The 15,940-nt window shown below is 26.2% G+C and overlaps 3 protein-coding genes across 8 annotated transcripts; 1 reads left to right on the forward strand and 2 right to left on the reverse strand.

Annotated features, from left to right (window-relative positions):
- Nucleotides 1-2,127: 2,127 nt before the first annotated feature.
- Nucleotides 2,128-4,069, reverse strand: LOC113555225. The gene is made up of 4 exons (XM_026959614.1): nucleotides 3,910-4,069; nucleotides 3,661-3,751; nucleotides 2,422-2,557; nucleotides 2,128-2,359 (listed from the first exon to the last, which is right to left on the reverse strand). The coding sequence occupies exons 2-4, from the start codon at nucleotides 3,736-3,738 to the stop codon at nucleotides 2,175-2,177; spliced, it is 399 nt and encodes a 132-aa protein (XP_026815415.1). The 5' UTR covers nucleotides 3,739-3,751; nucleotides 3,910-4,069; the 3' UTR covers nucleotides 2,128-2,174.
- A 4,504-nt stretch (nucleotides 4,070-8,573) lies between these two features.
- On the reverse strand, nucleotides 8,574-14,488 carry LOC113561023. 2 transcript variants are annotated; one of them, XM_026967198.1, is made up of 3 exons: nucleotides 13,937-14,488; nucleotides 12,977-13,034; nucleotides 8,574-12,859 (listed from the first exon to the last, which is right to left on the reverse strand). In XM_026967198.1, the coding sequence occupies exon 3, from the start codon at nucleotides 12,806-12,808 to the stop codon at nucleotides 9,125-9,127; it is 3,684 nt and encodes a 1,227-aa protein (XP_026822999.1). In that variant the 5' UTR covers nucleotides 12,809-12,859; nucleotides 12,977-13,034; nucleotides 13,937-14,488; the 3' UTR covers nucleotides 8,574-9,124. The 2 variants fall into 2 exon arrangements, with proteins under 2 accessions (XP_026822999.1, XP_026822998.1); XM_026967197.1 differs by having other exon boundaries at nucleotides 13,795-14,488.
- Nucleotides 14,489-14,594: 106 nt separating this feature from the next.
- On the forward strand, nucleotides 14,595-15,933 carry LOC113561024 (protein Vhl). Of its 5 annotated transcripts, XM_026967202.1 has the most exons (4): nucleotides 14,628-14,730; nucleotides 15,136-15,184; nucleotides 15,299-15,509; nucleotides 15,573-15,933. In XM_026967202.1, exons 3-4 carry the CDS (start codon nucleotides 15,319-15,321, stop codon nucleotides 15,868-15,870), a joined length of 489 nt encoding a protein of 162 aa, XP_026823003.1. In that variant the 5' UTR covers nucleotides 14,628-14,730; nucleotides 15,136-15,184; nucleotides 15,299-15,318; the 3' UTR covers nucleotides 15,871-15,933. The 5 variants fall into 5 exon arrangements, with proteins under 5 accessions (XP_026823002.1, XP_026823004.1, XP_026823001.1 ...); XM_026967201.1 differs by lacking the exon at nucleotides 15,136-15,184 and having other exon boundaries at nucleotides 14,595-14,730; XM_026967203.1 differs by lacking the exon at nucleotides 15,136-15,184 and having other exon boundaries at nucleotides 14,601-14,769; nucleotides 15,340-15,509.
- The last annotated feature ends 7 nt before the right edge of the window (nucleotides 15,934-15,940 follow it).

A 15,940-nucleotide genomic window follows, 5' to 3' on the forward strand; every position in this document is an offset into this window, starting at 1 on the left:
TACTTTATACCTTACTCTGAACCTTTTTCTTATAAAAATCTTGGTGTATCATGTATATACATAATTTTAAACTGGTATAATTGTTTTTATTAAAGAATTTCTTTTATAAAGCTGTAAACTTAGTAAATAAATACTCTGCTATACAGTACTTATGTATCTAATGAATTATTTGAATTCTATGATATATCATGTAAAAATGAAAAAAAAAATTCTGATCCAAGACAAAAATTTAACAATTGTTAGTCTTTGTAAATCTTGTTTATTTTTAAATGTGGGGAATTTGTTACGTTTCAACCTTTGAACTTAAAATTATAACCAATTTGCTGCCAAAGGTTGATAATTAATATATTTGTTCTACTAATAAAAATGTCTTAAAAAATAAAAATATATAATTTAAAGCATTTAGTTAAAAGGCAAATTTGATTTACCTTACTGTACAAAGTTAGTTAGTGATTTACAATTAACATAAAATAAGCATAAATTATATTATATTAAGTTTTGAGATGAAGCAAGGGCTAGATGCTGGACCAGCACTGTTACAAAACAGGCTAGGGCGATACTAGTTTAGGGACAGCAAATTTAAAATGAACCAAATTGATTTAACTATTATTACTAGTACACAGAAATGTATGTTCATTGTTCAACAAATATAAAAAAAAAAATATCTAATAATATTTTGACTACCATAAATGCGTAAATTAGAATAGCCTAGGGTAGCAAAACAACCTAAATCCAGCCTAGAACTACTTTTTCAAATATTAATGAAACAGAAGTAGTTATTTTTAGTTTAGAATAATCATGTCAAGTAAGTGGGAATCATTTTAAATATTACAAAATTATTTTTATGGTAATTTGACTGTTCAAAAAATTTACTGGGTAACACTTAGATAATTGTTTTTAGTCATACTTTGTTAGAAAATGAATGGAATTACATCTGAGCTTCAACAATGACAAGTTATAAAAATGCTAATTGCACTTCAACATTTGTTGTTATAAACAACTAAATTATTTTTAATTTTAAATATGAAATTAATGTTGTTTTAAAGTAATATATTTTTTTCAACATTCTATAAAATGTCATTGATATTACTTTGGGCCACCAAAAAGTAAATAAAAATACAAAATTGGTCATATCATAAAAAGTTGGAAACTTCTAAAATAAACTAATATCATAATTTTTAAATATTTAGTATTTGTTGAAACAATTGGAATTCTAAATTTTACAGCCATTTCAAAATTTATTTAAAATTTTCAGGGGGTTATATTCTCAGCAATTTCAGCAAACTTATAAATTTACTTGATCAATTAATGTTGGAACAAAAACATAACTTACTTGTAAGAAGAGCATAGATTATAATCTTTTATTCACTCTAATAAGAATAATATTTCTTCAAATATTAATATATTGCAATTTCATGAAAGTTTAGAATAATTAATGATTTTACCAATATATATTATTGAGCACAACATTAAATGTTATATACGTAATAATGTTGAGGGCATCCATACTACAATAACTAAGAAGACACCATACCCGTATGTGTTGTCTCTGTCTTACTAACGTATAGCATAACAACTTTTCGTTTAGGTAATAATATTATCTAGACAATGACATGCTTTTAATGATATTGTTATTTTAAAGCGAGTTAAAGCTATGTAAAATATAACAACTATAAAATGTTCATAACTTACTTTAAAATGATAATATCAATAAAAGGATATGTCATTTCTAGATAATATTCTTACCTTTAAATTTTATAATTGGTAAATTTACTGTAATATTAAAGCTAACATCACAAAATGTATTCTACTGAACGAAAATTTGTTATGATGTACGTTAATAAAACAACACATGCGGATATGGCGTCCTCTTAATAGGATTTGGTTCTCTATTTAACATATAACTTGTAAATAGTGTGACAAGATAGAAAAACAAAAAAAAAATTGATTCCACTGAAAAAAAGATACCAATATTGAGTAATATTAGGTTAGAACAGACTAGTAGACTTTCTGTATTTGTTATTCATAGAGATGAACACACATTTTCATACTATAAATATAACTATTTTTGACCTATCATCTAATTATATACAAAAATTATAATCATTGAAAAATAAATAAATCTCAAAATTTTACCACATTGTTTATTTTAAATTTATAAAGAGTAAAACAATTTATGAGTTGGCATTTGGCCCTCTCCTACGTCCGAAAGTCTGAACAACATTTACAAAACGTCTGTTGTACTGAATGCGTCTCTTTGATCGCCCAGTTTTCTTCTTTTTTTTCTTTTCAACTTTCTCAACTTTTGGAGTTTGTCCCTTAACTTTTCCAGCACGAGCCAATGATCCGTGAACTTTGCCTACATTAATTAAATTAAATCAGTTAATATGTTGTATGTAAAATTAAAATAAAACTATTTACCTCCAAGCAATGGGACAATTAAATCAATATTGAAGTTGTTTAATTCTCCAACAATTTGATTGTCGTTAAGTGGTTGACCTTGATTATACAATGAAATTAAAGTTTCTTCTATATTTTCCAAAGTAGCCAATCGGTTCTAATTTTGATTGAACAAAAATGTAAGTTAATTAAACAATGATTTTTACAGTTATAATAAAAATTATTAAATTGATATTGTATGGCCACATTTAAAAATAAGACAAAAATTAATTATCATCTCCTACAATATCACTGCATTATTGCATAATCAGCTTACTTCATAAGATATCACATTAGATATAATAATAAATATTATATTATTAATTAAAATGAAAATAAAATAATATAACCAAAAAATTGTTTTAACATTAAAAATAATTCTACAATTCATAATCAAAATAAACAATTATTTAACAAGAAAAAAAAAGATATAAAGAATACACTTGTACAATAACTGAAAATTACTCCTTTTCAATATGAAAAAAATAAACTAATTTAATAAAAAAAAAATGAGCCATGTATTTTTATAATAATATTAGTTTCAATATTGTACAATAATATACACGGTATACCTTACATCCAAAAATATAGATGGGTGAAGATACATATTGATTTTTCTAAACAGTCAGTAGTTGCGTATGAGCACTCAATTTCTATTTTCGTCACTACAGACTTTAATTTAATTCTTATACTATTGATACATATTTATACCTTAGGTTATAATCTGGAGATTTTACTATAAAAAATATAACACAATTCAAAGTCTTGTGTTGAAATGACAATGGATTAAATTGGACAGTTCCAATAAAAATTAGTACTATATGTAAATTCTATCAATGAGGTTCAGATTGAATACCTGTAATTGATATATACCTATGTATTATGTATATGATTTTTTTAATAATAAATAATCATAGTGATCCTAATTAAATATTCATAACAGAATTCAAAATTTTAGTTCGAATAACCACTTTTAGTAGTAAAAATTGGAGAAGTGAATATCACTCATATGCGCCTAACCGTGTTACAAATACTAATGCGCCTATTGATGGGTTAAGAACTATGTGTTACTTAACAATAAATGCTGTGTTCATAGTACAACAAATATTGAATAAAAAAAGAAAATAATATACATCAATAACAAATTAATGGTTAAGTACAAAACTTGGCCATAGTCTTAACACATGACAAGATAATCAGATTTTCAAACATAATATTTACCTTGATTTGGGAAATGTTCTCAAACCCTTGACATTCCAAAGCATGAACATTTTGACCACGTACGAACAAATTCACCATTTTGAAGAAATTGCTAAAATTTTGTTAAATAAAAAATTAATACTTATTACAAGAAACGTATGCATTGAAAATAATTTTTTTTTCTTTTGAGGTTATACATTACTAAATTGAAAAGCGTATACAACACAAATCTAAAAAATATTATGTTAAAAATACTAAAAGATTACTTACTTGATCAACTACCAACGATATCCTATAATTCAACGAGTCTTAAAAATATGGAATTTTTAAAGAAAGAACAGAATTCGAACCTCAAAATGTGAACGAAGAATTGATGTAAAAAGTACACCCCTTAGCCATAGACATATACCAATATACCACGATTTCTTATAAACAGTAAACGCTTACCAGCTACCATGAACTATTTCGTATGCTAACCAATGTTTGAAAGCATAGTGTGACCACCATAAAAGTAAGTGCAACAGTGTGCTAAACACAAAATTCGTACTACCATTGATTATAAATAGTATTTAAATACCAAGCGAATAATTTGTATGTTGTATCTTTATTTATAGAAAAAAATAAAAAAAATAAAAAATTTCATTCGGATCGATCCGAGTATCCGACTCCCGGGTTAAACAACACCAAGTCGCTTATTGCTGTATTGCTACAGCATATTCGGCATACTAATCGAAAATCTTTGGCGTCATAACTGTTAATATTGTCAACTTTGATATTAGCTACAAGTTTCTATAACTAAACATTTACATAATTAGATATAACTATATAGGTATATAATATATACTTATGATAAATCTATTATACAATGTGTTCCGGGGGAAAGTGACCGTCCGACGTCATATAAAAGTACACCTAAAATGATGAAGAAATGCCCTTTAAAGAGGGGGTCTAAGATTTTTATTTTTCAAGTTATGGGCTAATCAACTTTTTTTAAAATAAAACCAAACCTACCATACATTTTTTTATGTTTCTCCAAAACTTTTCAACATTTTAACATAATTCTTTTTTTATTTTAAAGTTATTTAATTATTCTATTAACCAACATACGCAATTAAACCAGAATTAAGCAAATTATTATTATTAACTTGAAAAAGTAAATATTTTTTATTTAAAGTTAGAATATTTAAAAATAAATAAACTAGCTGTACATTAAAATATTAAAAAGCTGATTTTCAGCTAATTTAAGAAAGGATTTATTATGAATTTTGAAACTGGTGTTAGTCAATGTTTACGAGCAAAAACTTCAAAAGGAAGTATGTTAAGTAAGTTTTGATTTCCCCAGTCAATTAAGCATTAAAAACCACACATTTTGAAAAACAAATTTAAAAATATTCAATTCTATGTATTTTTTTTTTTTTAAATGCGCATATAACGAAAAAATGAAGTATTTGAAGTTTGTCATCAATAATTTTAAAACGAAGTTTGAGCGGGCTTTTATTTTTTACATTCTTATATAGCAAAACACACATTTTAGAAAAAAAAATTTAAATATCGATAGGTTGATAAACTATAGAATTATGCTCAATTAATTTATTTTAAAAAAATTGTTGTAAAATTGCAAACTTTGGAAGGCTATAACTTCCAAAATAATGGTTTCCGCATAAAAATTCAGTTTCGAAATCAGTTAGAGATGCATGATAAAGTGCAATTTTAGCCTGATGTTTTTAAGTACTATAAATCCTGGTTATTACAGGTAAATCACTAGATAGATCTAAATATTTAATAAATAATTACTAATGACTAGACTACAATAACAATAATAATATAAGATAAACGTATAAGGAAAATTAAAACTATTTCTAACACAATTTTTTTAAAATGTATACGTAGACAAAATAAAAATCATAAAAAAAATGTAATACTCATATATAATCGAATGCCATAGTATGTTCATAAGATTTTCTTCACTTAAATCCAAAATAATATAATAAATAATGATACATTTTATTGTGTCATTGCCAACTGTGCGTGATCATCGATCATGAATTAATTTTTAATTTTTTTTTTTTTATAATTTTTATGATAACGAAAATTTTAACATTTGAAATTCCTATTAATGAAATTTGTTTAAATATTTTGAAAAATTCATAGTGAATAAAAACTAATAATTTAGCTAGTAGTTAAATGTTTCAGTTTCAATTTTCTATATTTATCGATATTTTTTTAATAATAAATTTCTATAAAAACGTGGGTGAAAAAATCAATATTTTACGTTTAAATAATCAAATCTTATCTTCAACATTAAACTTTAATTAGGTTAATATAATGCGTACATATTATGTACCAACTTCATTAATTTTCCTTTTCAAAGAGGGGCTAAAGTCAAAAATCAAAGCATTGTTTCTATATTAAAACGTAATGACAGACACAAAAAAAAGTTATATATCATTGTAAAATCAACACATTCCTCACTCCTACATAGCCCCTTTAGCCCCCCCCCCACGCTTGGCTACGCCACTGATTGTACCACGAATAAAGATATCTTAATTCGTGAATTATACCCAATAATAAATTATTGCACATGATGCACATTAAAAACGATTCTGAACGATGATGGTATGGGATGAAGGAGAAGATCTCCCTAAGACCTTTTTTAAAATATTTATATATACTTCAATAAATATTCTCAACAATAAATGTAGATCGTTATTCGTTATTATTTTGAAAGAACATAAACGGATTGTACATAGGTTCATGCAGTGGTGCAACTAGGTCAACTAGGGCCCTAATTGAAGTTTCTTATGCTCATAGTTGTGACAAATTTGGGGTAGTTGATGAATTGTTGATTAGAAAAAATGAGGTAATTTATATTAACAAATTCCTAGGTGTTTGTAAATAAAATTATTAAACTAAGAAAACCCAATATTAATGGACATGACACAAATTATCAACTCTACACTATACATATTTTTATAGCTCATCCAACGTAGTCTCATTTAACATTTGAATAGATTTACCGACGTTAAAACCATTTTTTTCCGGAAATTTTAAATCAAATATAATGTTCCCAATTTTGATACCTAAATAATAATATACAATATACCTTATTTTTCTACATTATATGCTCATTAATCATTATATTATATTTTATTGTACTATATTTTAATGACATAATGTATTAATGTACATATGTATACGTAGGTATTTTATACATTTATAATGTATTAGTACTTTGTAGTCCGAATTTTGTGAAATTTGATCCATACATAACGTGACCATATTTTTTTTTCTTCAAAGCGGGACACCTGTACATTTTAATAAGAAAATCATATCATTTTGCGAAAAATTACAATTTTTTTATTGGAAAAAAAACAAACTATTTGTATAAAAAATGGCAACAGAAAAACAGAACTGATATATTAATAAGTATAATAATAATAATAATAATAATAAAAAATAATGTAAAATAAATAATAGATTACCTATATATATATTACGTAGTTATACTATACGTCTATACGACTATACAGTATAATAATATAAATAATGTATGATTGTGATTTGTGATCAATAAATACTTACCACAAGTCGACTTTTCTTAAAGCGGGACATTTTTGGGTTCTTTGGGGACAGCGGGACACTTAGCTCGAAAGCGGGACGTATGGTCACGTTATCCATATATTAAAAATTAAAATAATTTGATTTTGAAATTTATTATCAAATACCAAAATAGGATATTATTAGTTTTGCTGGGGTCTGAGGCAGTGGGGCCCCGATGTTTGACACACCCAACCCCACCGGTAGTTGCGCTACTGGGTACATGCTACATCATGTAGTAGTAAATAAATAGTAGGAATAAGTAATAGTGTCTTCATACAATTCCTCTTACTTTTAAGGTGGGTTCCAAATTTTCAAATAATTAGTTGTAATTTAATTTATAACATCCATGAACCATGTACTTCATTTTTTTAGTTACAGTAGTGCAATGGAATAATGGAAACAATAACTATTTCTCCCAATCTTATTAGATTAATAAGAAATTAAATCCATTGAGCTTGAGCAATAAGTTTTTATTTTTAAGTTTTCCGTAGATTTAACATTTTTAACAGTCATGACTACAAGTTGGATTTGTTAGAGGTCAGAATACTCGACAGCATTAGCATAAATCTACAATAAAGTAGATTACCTATTCTTAAAAGATAGATTTGTGTTTTACGATATTATTAGGTATCTATATACTATATTTTTATTCAACTTTAGCTGTATAATCAATCGGATTTAACATACATAATTGTCAATAATGAATAGCATAGTAATGTCTGGTTTATCAACATGTGTTCACTACACTAGGTTTGTCTAAGAATAGTAGGAATTGATATGATTTTGTAGAATTAACTATAGATATAGTGTAGTATTGAACGTGATCTTAAACAATTTTTTTTTTTCATAAGTCCGGTAAAAATAATTTATGATGACAATATTTAAATGTGTTGATAAGTAGGACCAATGTAGTTTGGTCTTGGTAGGAATTCATAAATATAAATTGCATACAATTACAAATATCTGTTATTGTAAAAGGATTTATAAAAGCAAGTAAAACACCTGCTTATAAATTATACAATGTACAATTATACTCGCACATCACATATTAGCAACATTATAATGTGATAGTTAACTTTTTAGAATACAGCAGTACAACTTAATACTAAATGGGTAAAAAGAAATTTACCTAGTAAGTAAATAATATTATAGTTGTATTTCTAGTTGATTTTTTAATTTTAAATTTTTGTTGTAAGTTTATACATATTACATTTTATAACATATTTCAAATAGTTCTTAATAGTCACACAACATTTATAGGATTGATTTAAATTGGAAAAAAAGTAACTTATCTTAATAGAAAATTAAGAAAATACAAAAAAAAAAAAAATAAATAAAAATACACGGAATTCATATTAATAGAAAAGAATATTTTTCTAAATACATTATCATTTTTTTTTTTTATAAATAAAAATATGATTTTAAATTTAATAAATTAAAATTACAGAGTTTTTGGTATTTGTACATGTTATCTTACTAAGAACAATATAAACTAAGCTTATTGGAATACTTGTGGTAAATTAATTTTAAAAAAAAGGACCATTTTATTTACCTGTGTATATATTACATTTTACATTAATATCGGACATTCTTCAACAATTTGGGAATATATTGTTACAAAAATGAATAAATAAAAAAAAAAAAGAAATATACATAAGTATAAATTAAAATACATTACATTGTAATTTATGTCAATATATATAATTTTTTTTTGTAATATTTCTAGATATTCAGATTTGCATGAGAAAAATCTAAAAATACATTTACAAGAACAATACCGTTTTTAAGTTTCTTAAATGTATAACAAATGTGTAAAAAAATGTAACAAAAAAGACAAAGTACATTGATTTTAATGAATACAAAAGTATATTAGAATTAATAATAATCAACGACAATCTGGGCAATACCAATTACCCTTTGGGGCAACCGTGATACCAACACAATCAAAATGAAACCATTCCACACGACAATTAGGATTATCGCATGCAATCATTTCAGAAACTTCATCGTATGGGCACCTACAGTGACAATATAATCTCTCTGTGCTCTGTACTGCTTTCTGTTCTACAAATTTAGGAAGTTCAATCACTAAATTTCCAGAATCACTGTCTGTATTATCAGCCACATCAGGGGGGATAATAATTTTACTTATTCGAACATCTACAATAGGTCTTGTTTGATGTGATTGTGTCAATTTAGTAGTAGTATGTTGAAGTTGAAGTGGTGATTCTGATTTGGGTTTTCTTTTTTGCTTCTTTTTTGTCACAGACGGAACATGAAGGGATAATGGTTGAACTAATAAAGACGAATCTCCATTTTGTAGTTTTTCTTCGTCACTACTTTCATAACCAAAAAATTTTCTTTTTTTGGGTTGTCGTTTAGACTGACGAGTATCATTAGACGACAAAAGGCTTCTGGATAAATTAGGTGTACATGTTGAATAAGAAGAGTTTAATGAAAGCGGTGAAGGAATGCTTGATACTACTTTTGATAATGGAGGAATTTCTTTTGATACCTTAAGTTTTAATTTTTTATGTTTGGTTTGTCGTTTTGTAAGTGATGACGAACGAACGCGTTTTCTTGTTTTTGGTGGTGTTAAATAACTGTGTGCAATTTTTTGATCTTGACTTAAACTCAAATTTAACTCATCCTTTATACTATGTAAATTATTATTACCGTTGCATATTGTAACTGAATTTTTGTTTAAATTATTATCAATACATTCTTTATCTTCAGTAGGTAATAAAAAATTATTGAATGTTGGAGATATATTATTTATATTTGATGAACAATTATTACTATATATTTCATATTCATCAGCTATTTTAAATTTGTTATTGGGTAATCCAATGGATTCACTATTTTTCAATATTTGAGATTCAATGTTTGTACATTGTTGAGATAATTTTAGATTGTTATCATTTGGTAAAGTTATACATGATATAAGTGTACTGTTAACTTTAGGTAAAATTAATGCATTTTCTGTAAGACTTTCTTGCTTCAAATGTATTGTTTCTTTATTATTTATTTCAGGATGCAAAGGGACTGGATTTATATCGTAATATTCTTCATTATCTGTATTTGAAAATTCGCTTTCCAAATCGGATTCTAATGCACACAAATTGAAATTTGCTATTTTCTTGGCACTTAATACTTTGATTTTTTTTTCTTTTTTCTTCTTTTTATGTTTTTTTGGACTTTCGATTATTGGTTTTTTCTTTTCTTCTTTATCAGAGTCACACGAAGAAGAACACGACGAAGAACATGAACAATTTGAACCACATGAACTAGATGAAGATGATGAATTACAGTGCGAAGAACATGATGATCTTTGACATGAAATGTTAAAAGAATTATTTAATATGTTTTCACTACCGTTTACAATAGCTGCTAATTCATCTGGATATGGAGGAGATTTTATTACTTCAGATTGACTAGTTGTGGATAATAAAGTATAGTCATGATCTAGTAATGCAATATGGACTAATTCTTTTTTTTGTTTACTCACATAATCCCAATAATTACCATTTGGACTAGGCGAATTTAAATATTTTTCCGGTTTATGACGAGGAGTCTTCTCTGTATCACTATCAGAAGAAAGATTTAACGGAGGAAGATTATAGTCAAATCCTTTTTTCTTCTTCTTTTTTTTCTTTTTTATAGGAGATATTACTTCTTTATGAATTAGTTCATGTTTCTTAAGTAACTTTTTTGAGATAAATTTATTAGAACAAGTACTACATTCATATGGAATATTTCCAGAGTGCCATCTTTCATGTACTCTTAGAAGCAATGCATTAGAAAATGTTCTTCTACATTCATCACATGTGAACATTGCAGGAGGAACACAAAAATGATATGTATAAGGCCATTTTTTAGTTAAGCATGATTTACATTCTTTGCTGTCCCTATTATGCTTCCAAAACATATGTTCAAAAATATCCTTTTTACTAAGATAAGTTATGTTACATTTTAAACACATATGTCGCATTTTATGTTTATTAACATGTAATGCTAAACTTTGTTGATTAGAGAATGTTTCCAGACAATAATCACATGCATTATGAGCTTTTCTTAAATGAACCATACAACGAAATGCAGATGGAATTTGACCCTGACCACAAAATAGGCATCGAAACAACAAATTTTGCCAAATTCCAAGATCCACGCCGGGACATAAATGACAATGCAATTCTCCATAGTTGGAAAAAGTTATTTTGCACATAATACAATCATAAGTTTTTCTTGAATGAACACTTCGTTTATGAGAGTTTACTTCTTTCATTTGCTTTGATGTAAATTGACAATTGAAACAATAGAAAGTATTATTAAATGGAATATGACTTAATTCATCAGTAGAGTCATAGTTTTCTGAGTTTAAATAAATATTTTCTAAAGAATTCAAATTTGATTTTAAAATATTAGCAACATCTTCAGAAGATTCATTTTTTACTGTCATAAAACGATGTTTTTCTATCATATGCAATGCTAGTTGTTTACCATTCACAGCAATACAAGTTGAATTGTGACAATATACACAAGTTAAACATGAAGTTCTAATGCATTCTTTTAGTATTACATTTATTTTCATATCTGCCAATTTATGATCTAGAGTTAGAGCCATAACTAGAAGATTATCATTTTGTGTAGAGTTATTAATATCTTGTTGTGCATTAGGTCCATTTACCCACGGACTTTTTTCTGATAAAACTGTAGACATATTTTTAATTCCAAGTTTAAACTCTTCCTCAAGATTTTGTAATGTTTGTACAGATATCAAGTCCGTAGTAATTGGTGATTGGGACAACGTATTAATTTTATCAAATGATACCTCATTATTTTCAGTGCAATCCATATTTATAGATAAATTACTGTCACAATTGATTTGAGACATAGAATGATGTGAATGATAAGTATCTCCTTCTGAAGCACTTAATTTCTTAAGAGTTTTGTTATCAAATTCATCAGTTACTGATATATCAGAACAACTTAAGTCTTGTAATGTGCTTTCAAAAAGGTCATCAGCTTTAACATCATCTATAACATATTTTATGATGTCATCAATAACATTACTTATTTCCAATTCATTTTTACGCTCTTCACAATTTTTAGTACCCAAAACAACATCCATCACATCAATATTATCTAAATATAATTCATCATCTTCAGAGCTACTACTAGAGAATTGAGAATTTGTAGTGGGCGGAATTGGAAGTAGAGATGAAAAAAGAGGTTGGGCAAAATACCTTTTCTTTACACTATCATTAAATATATCTTGAGATTTGTTAAGTTTATCTGAAGCTACTAATTGATGAATATCTTGTATGTGACATATTAGATCTTTATGAATCTTAAATTTAGCTTTGCAAACTAAACAAATGTATTGATGATGAGATTCTCTGATATGGTCAAATAATCTCATTCTTTGTAAATTTTGTCCACAAATATCACATTTACTAATCCCACTATGTAATGACATATGCCCGTATTTACCGTTTGGTCGTTTAACTTGCTTATAACTGCTAGTTTTGAAAGTGCTATTCAAATTATTTCTCATGGCCATCTTCATAAATCAACATTTATTAACTAATATTTGATACTTGATAGTAAATTAATTAATCTGAAAAAAAAAAGAATCATATTTATTTAATCATGGAAATCTCTATTGGCAATAGGATATAAACTAAATAATAAACAAATAAAATTCAGTAAGATTAAAAAACCATATTATAATTACCTTTGTATTTTGTATGTAGAAATATTTTAATATTCCTTTTGAAAAGCACATTTAAAATCTGAAAAAACGTAAACCAACTTTGAGTGATTAAGCATTACATATTTGCATGCAAGAGCACAATTATATATTGGTTTATTATATAGCCTAATTGAGTTCTTAACATTAGAAACTCAAATATGTTTCTATAGTATTATAAAGATGACATATTGATTAAAAGTATTGTTTATTGGTCCTATAATATCAATTATTTTTACATTTAAGTTAACAAAAATGACAAATTTCAGTGATTTAAAGCATTTATCAAAATCGAATTATTTATGATTTAAAATAATAAAGGAACTCCTCTAGATCCAACGCGTAAAATCTTAGAATATAAACAAAATAATTGGACCATTTAATATTAAAAATATAACATCAGAAAAGAGGTTAGTAGGATCTGTGATCAATGATAAAAAAACACTTTTAAATTTAATTGTAAATCAATGAACTAAATTAATATGCAAATTTGGAGGGAAAGTATTTTTCAGAGAAATAATGAAATATTTAATGTCCACAATATTTAGAGTATTACAACTGTATAAATGAAAAGAATTTATAGTACAATAATACTTTTTATATTATTTTTATCTATTAAGCTGTCATGTACAAAATAAGTGTTCAAATTTTAATAGTAATCATATTTCACCCAAGAAGAAATAAAATACAAATATCAATTTAGTATTTTACTACATTTAAAAGTCGTCGATATTTATTTAATTATTAAAAGTAATTGTATATTAGAACTAACAAAAACCAATCAATATAGGAAAAAGGCGTACCTGTGGATAAAATGGATTTGACGTACATGTTATCTTCAGTGGATTAATAAGATACCAAAGAATTAAATTATTTAGAATTCACATATAATTGACACTAACAATTTGAGTAGAAAATGATTTTTGAGTATTCAAAACAACGAACCCGTTTTGTGTTTATATCCAAGCAATAGATACCCCTCTCCGGGCGCGGAAAATGGCGTCGCCCAGCATTTGATTAAACACTGCTATCGGTTCAACAACTTAATTTTACTACTTCAACGTACTCGAATTTCACTTCACCGCTGAATGAAATTTTTATTTACAATTCGTGCGTACGGCTCAATTTAATGTGGAATGAATTGAATATTTAATAAGAAAAATTGATTTGCATTTAGTGTTAACACTACGTTGGACACTACCTCGTGTCTTAGCCTTTGTATATTTCGTACTAAAATTTGTATCATATACAAGCGAAGTTTCGAAGTCTTCTAGAGCGTGATAAGATCTTAACATCACAAAATGTGATTTTTTATTTTAATCGCATGTAAATTTGTCCAGTAATTAACAATTAGTGAAAAATTGTCTATTGTTCTTTAATATAAGAAATTTAAGGTTAGGAGCTATGACAGAACTCGGTACCAATAGTTCTACAATATGTTAATGCTCGGTACTCAGGACTACAGATGGTGGACCAAGCGTGGGGTTATGTTATGATAAATTTTAACTAGAAATATACAACTTCCGTGGTACAACAGTATTGGTAAAAAGTATTACTAGCTACCTACTGATAGCGCCTAATTTTCTTATCATTTTAATTGAAATTTTTAGTTATTGTAGAGGTAGACTGTAGTTCGTTTCATATTATTGACATAATGCTAATACCATGACAAATTCATGTCATGGCTAATACATTGATATCGCCCGTCGGTTATGTACTTTCTATGTACTTGCAATAATGTAAATATTTAATATGTATTATATTCATTTATGATTATGGTTTGTACTTTTTTTTCATATCAAATGTTAAAAAATTAATTATACTATTTGAAAATTAGTATTTACGTAGTTAGGTTCATGTAAATATATTGAATTTACAATATAAATATCATCACTACATTAATTTAGTTCCTGATAATATTTTGCGACAGTTAAGTGCAATGACGCTGTTCGTAGATGTCTAATTGTCAATATATCCTAGATCCATAAGGACTAAAGTTAAAACACAGTATAAGACTTATTACATCTTTCAGAGTACTATTATGTATTAAATGATTTAATCTAACTTTTCCTTGTCGAATTTCTTATTGATCATTGTGCTTGCAAATATCTTACAACAACTAAGTGTATCATTAATATTTATAGTTATCCAACATATAAAGCAGAAGTCCACTTAAATGTTTAACTAAAACATGTAAATAATTTTATTATCATGTAATTTATAGATTTTCTGTAATCTAAGTTTATATTGTTTTGTTGAATGTTAATATATTATTTTTTATTATCTTAATTTTTTCACTTAATTCAGAGAGCAATGTTAAACTGATAATGGCTTTAATTGGTGATCAGATTGCTGGTGCTCAACGAAAACCAGCATATGTACGTTTTCAAAACAACACCTGCTATAGCATTGAAGTAAATTGGATAAATTTTCACAATAATGAACAAACCTACTGTATTTTAGATCCAAATAAATTTGTGGATGTAAACACATTTTCTACACATTCATGGATTTTTAGGTTTGCTAATGTTCATGTTTTTTTATGACTTGTATGAATATGACTATTATTTCATATTTGTAGGGAATGTATATCAAAAAGTCGGATGGTTGTTGCTGGAAGAGAAGTATTCATTGCGACACCTTGGGTTGAAGAACACAGACGTCTTGAATTTAAACACCCTATCAATGTACCATTAAGAACAAGGGTTTTAATTGAAATGCCAGCTATGGATTTAAGACAATTATGTTTATTAAAATTAGCTAAAATATTGAAAACTAAAGATGACATAATCATGTTGGAAATACCTAAAACACTTCAAAAGGAATTAATAGAAATGATATCAAACAAAGAAACTAGTAAAATTCAATTGACTAACTAATAGTATATTTTTTTTAACTTATTTTACAATAAGTAATAAATAAATATTTTATAAATTATCAAATGAAAAT

The sequence above is a fragment of the Rhopalosiphum maidis genome, chromosome 4, assembly GCF_003676215.2.
Source record: "Rhopalosiphum maidis isolate BTI-1 chromosome 4, ASM367621v3, whole genome shotgun sequence".
In the NCBI taxonomy this organism is placed as follows: domain Eukaryota; kingdom Metazoa; phylum Arthropoda; class Insecta; order Hemiptera; family Aphididae; genus Rhopalosiphum; species Rhopalosiphum maidis.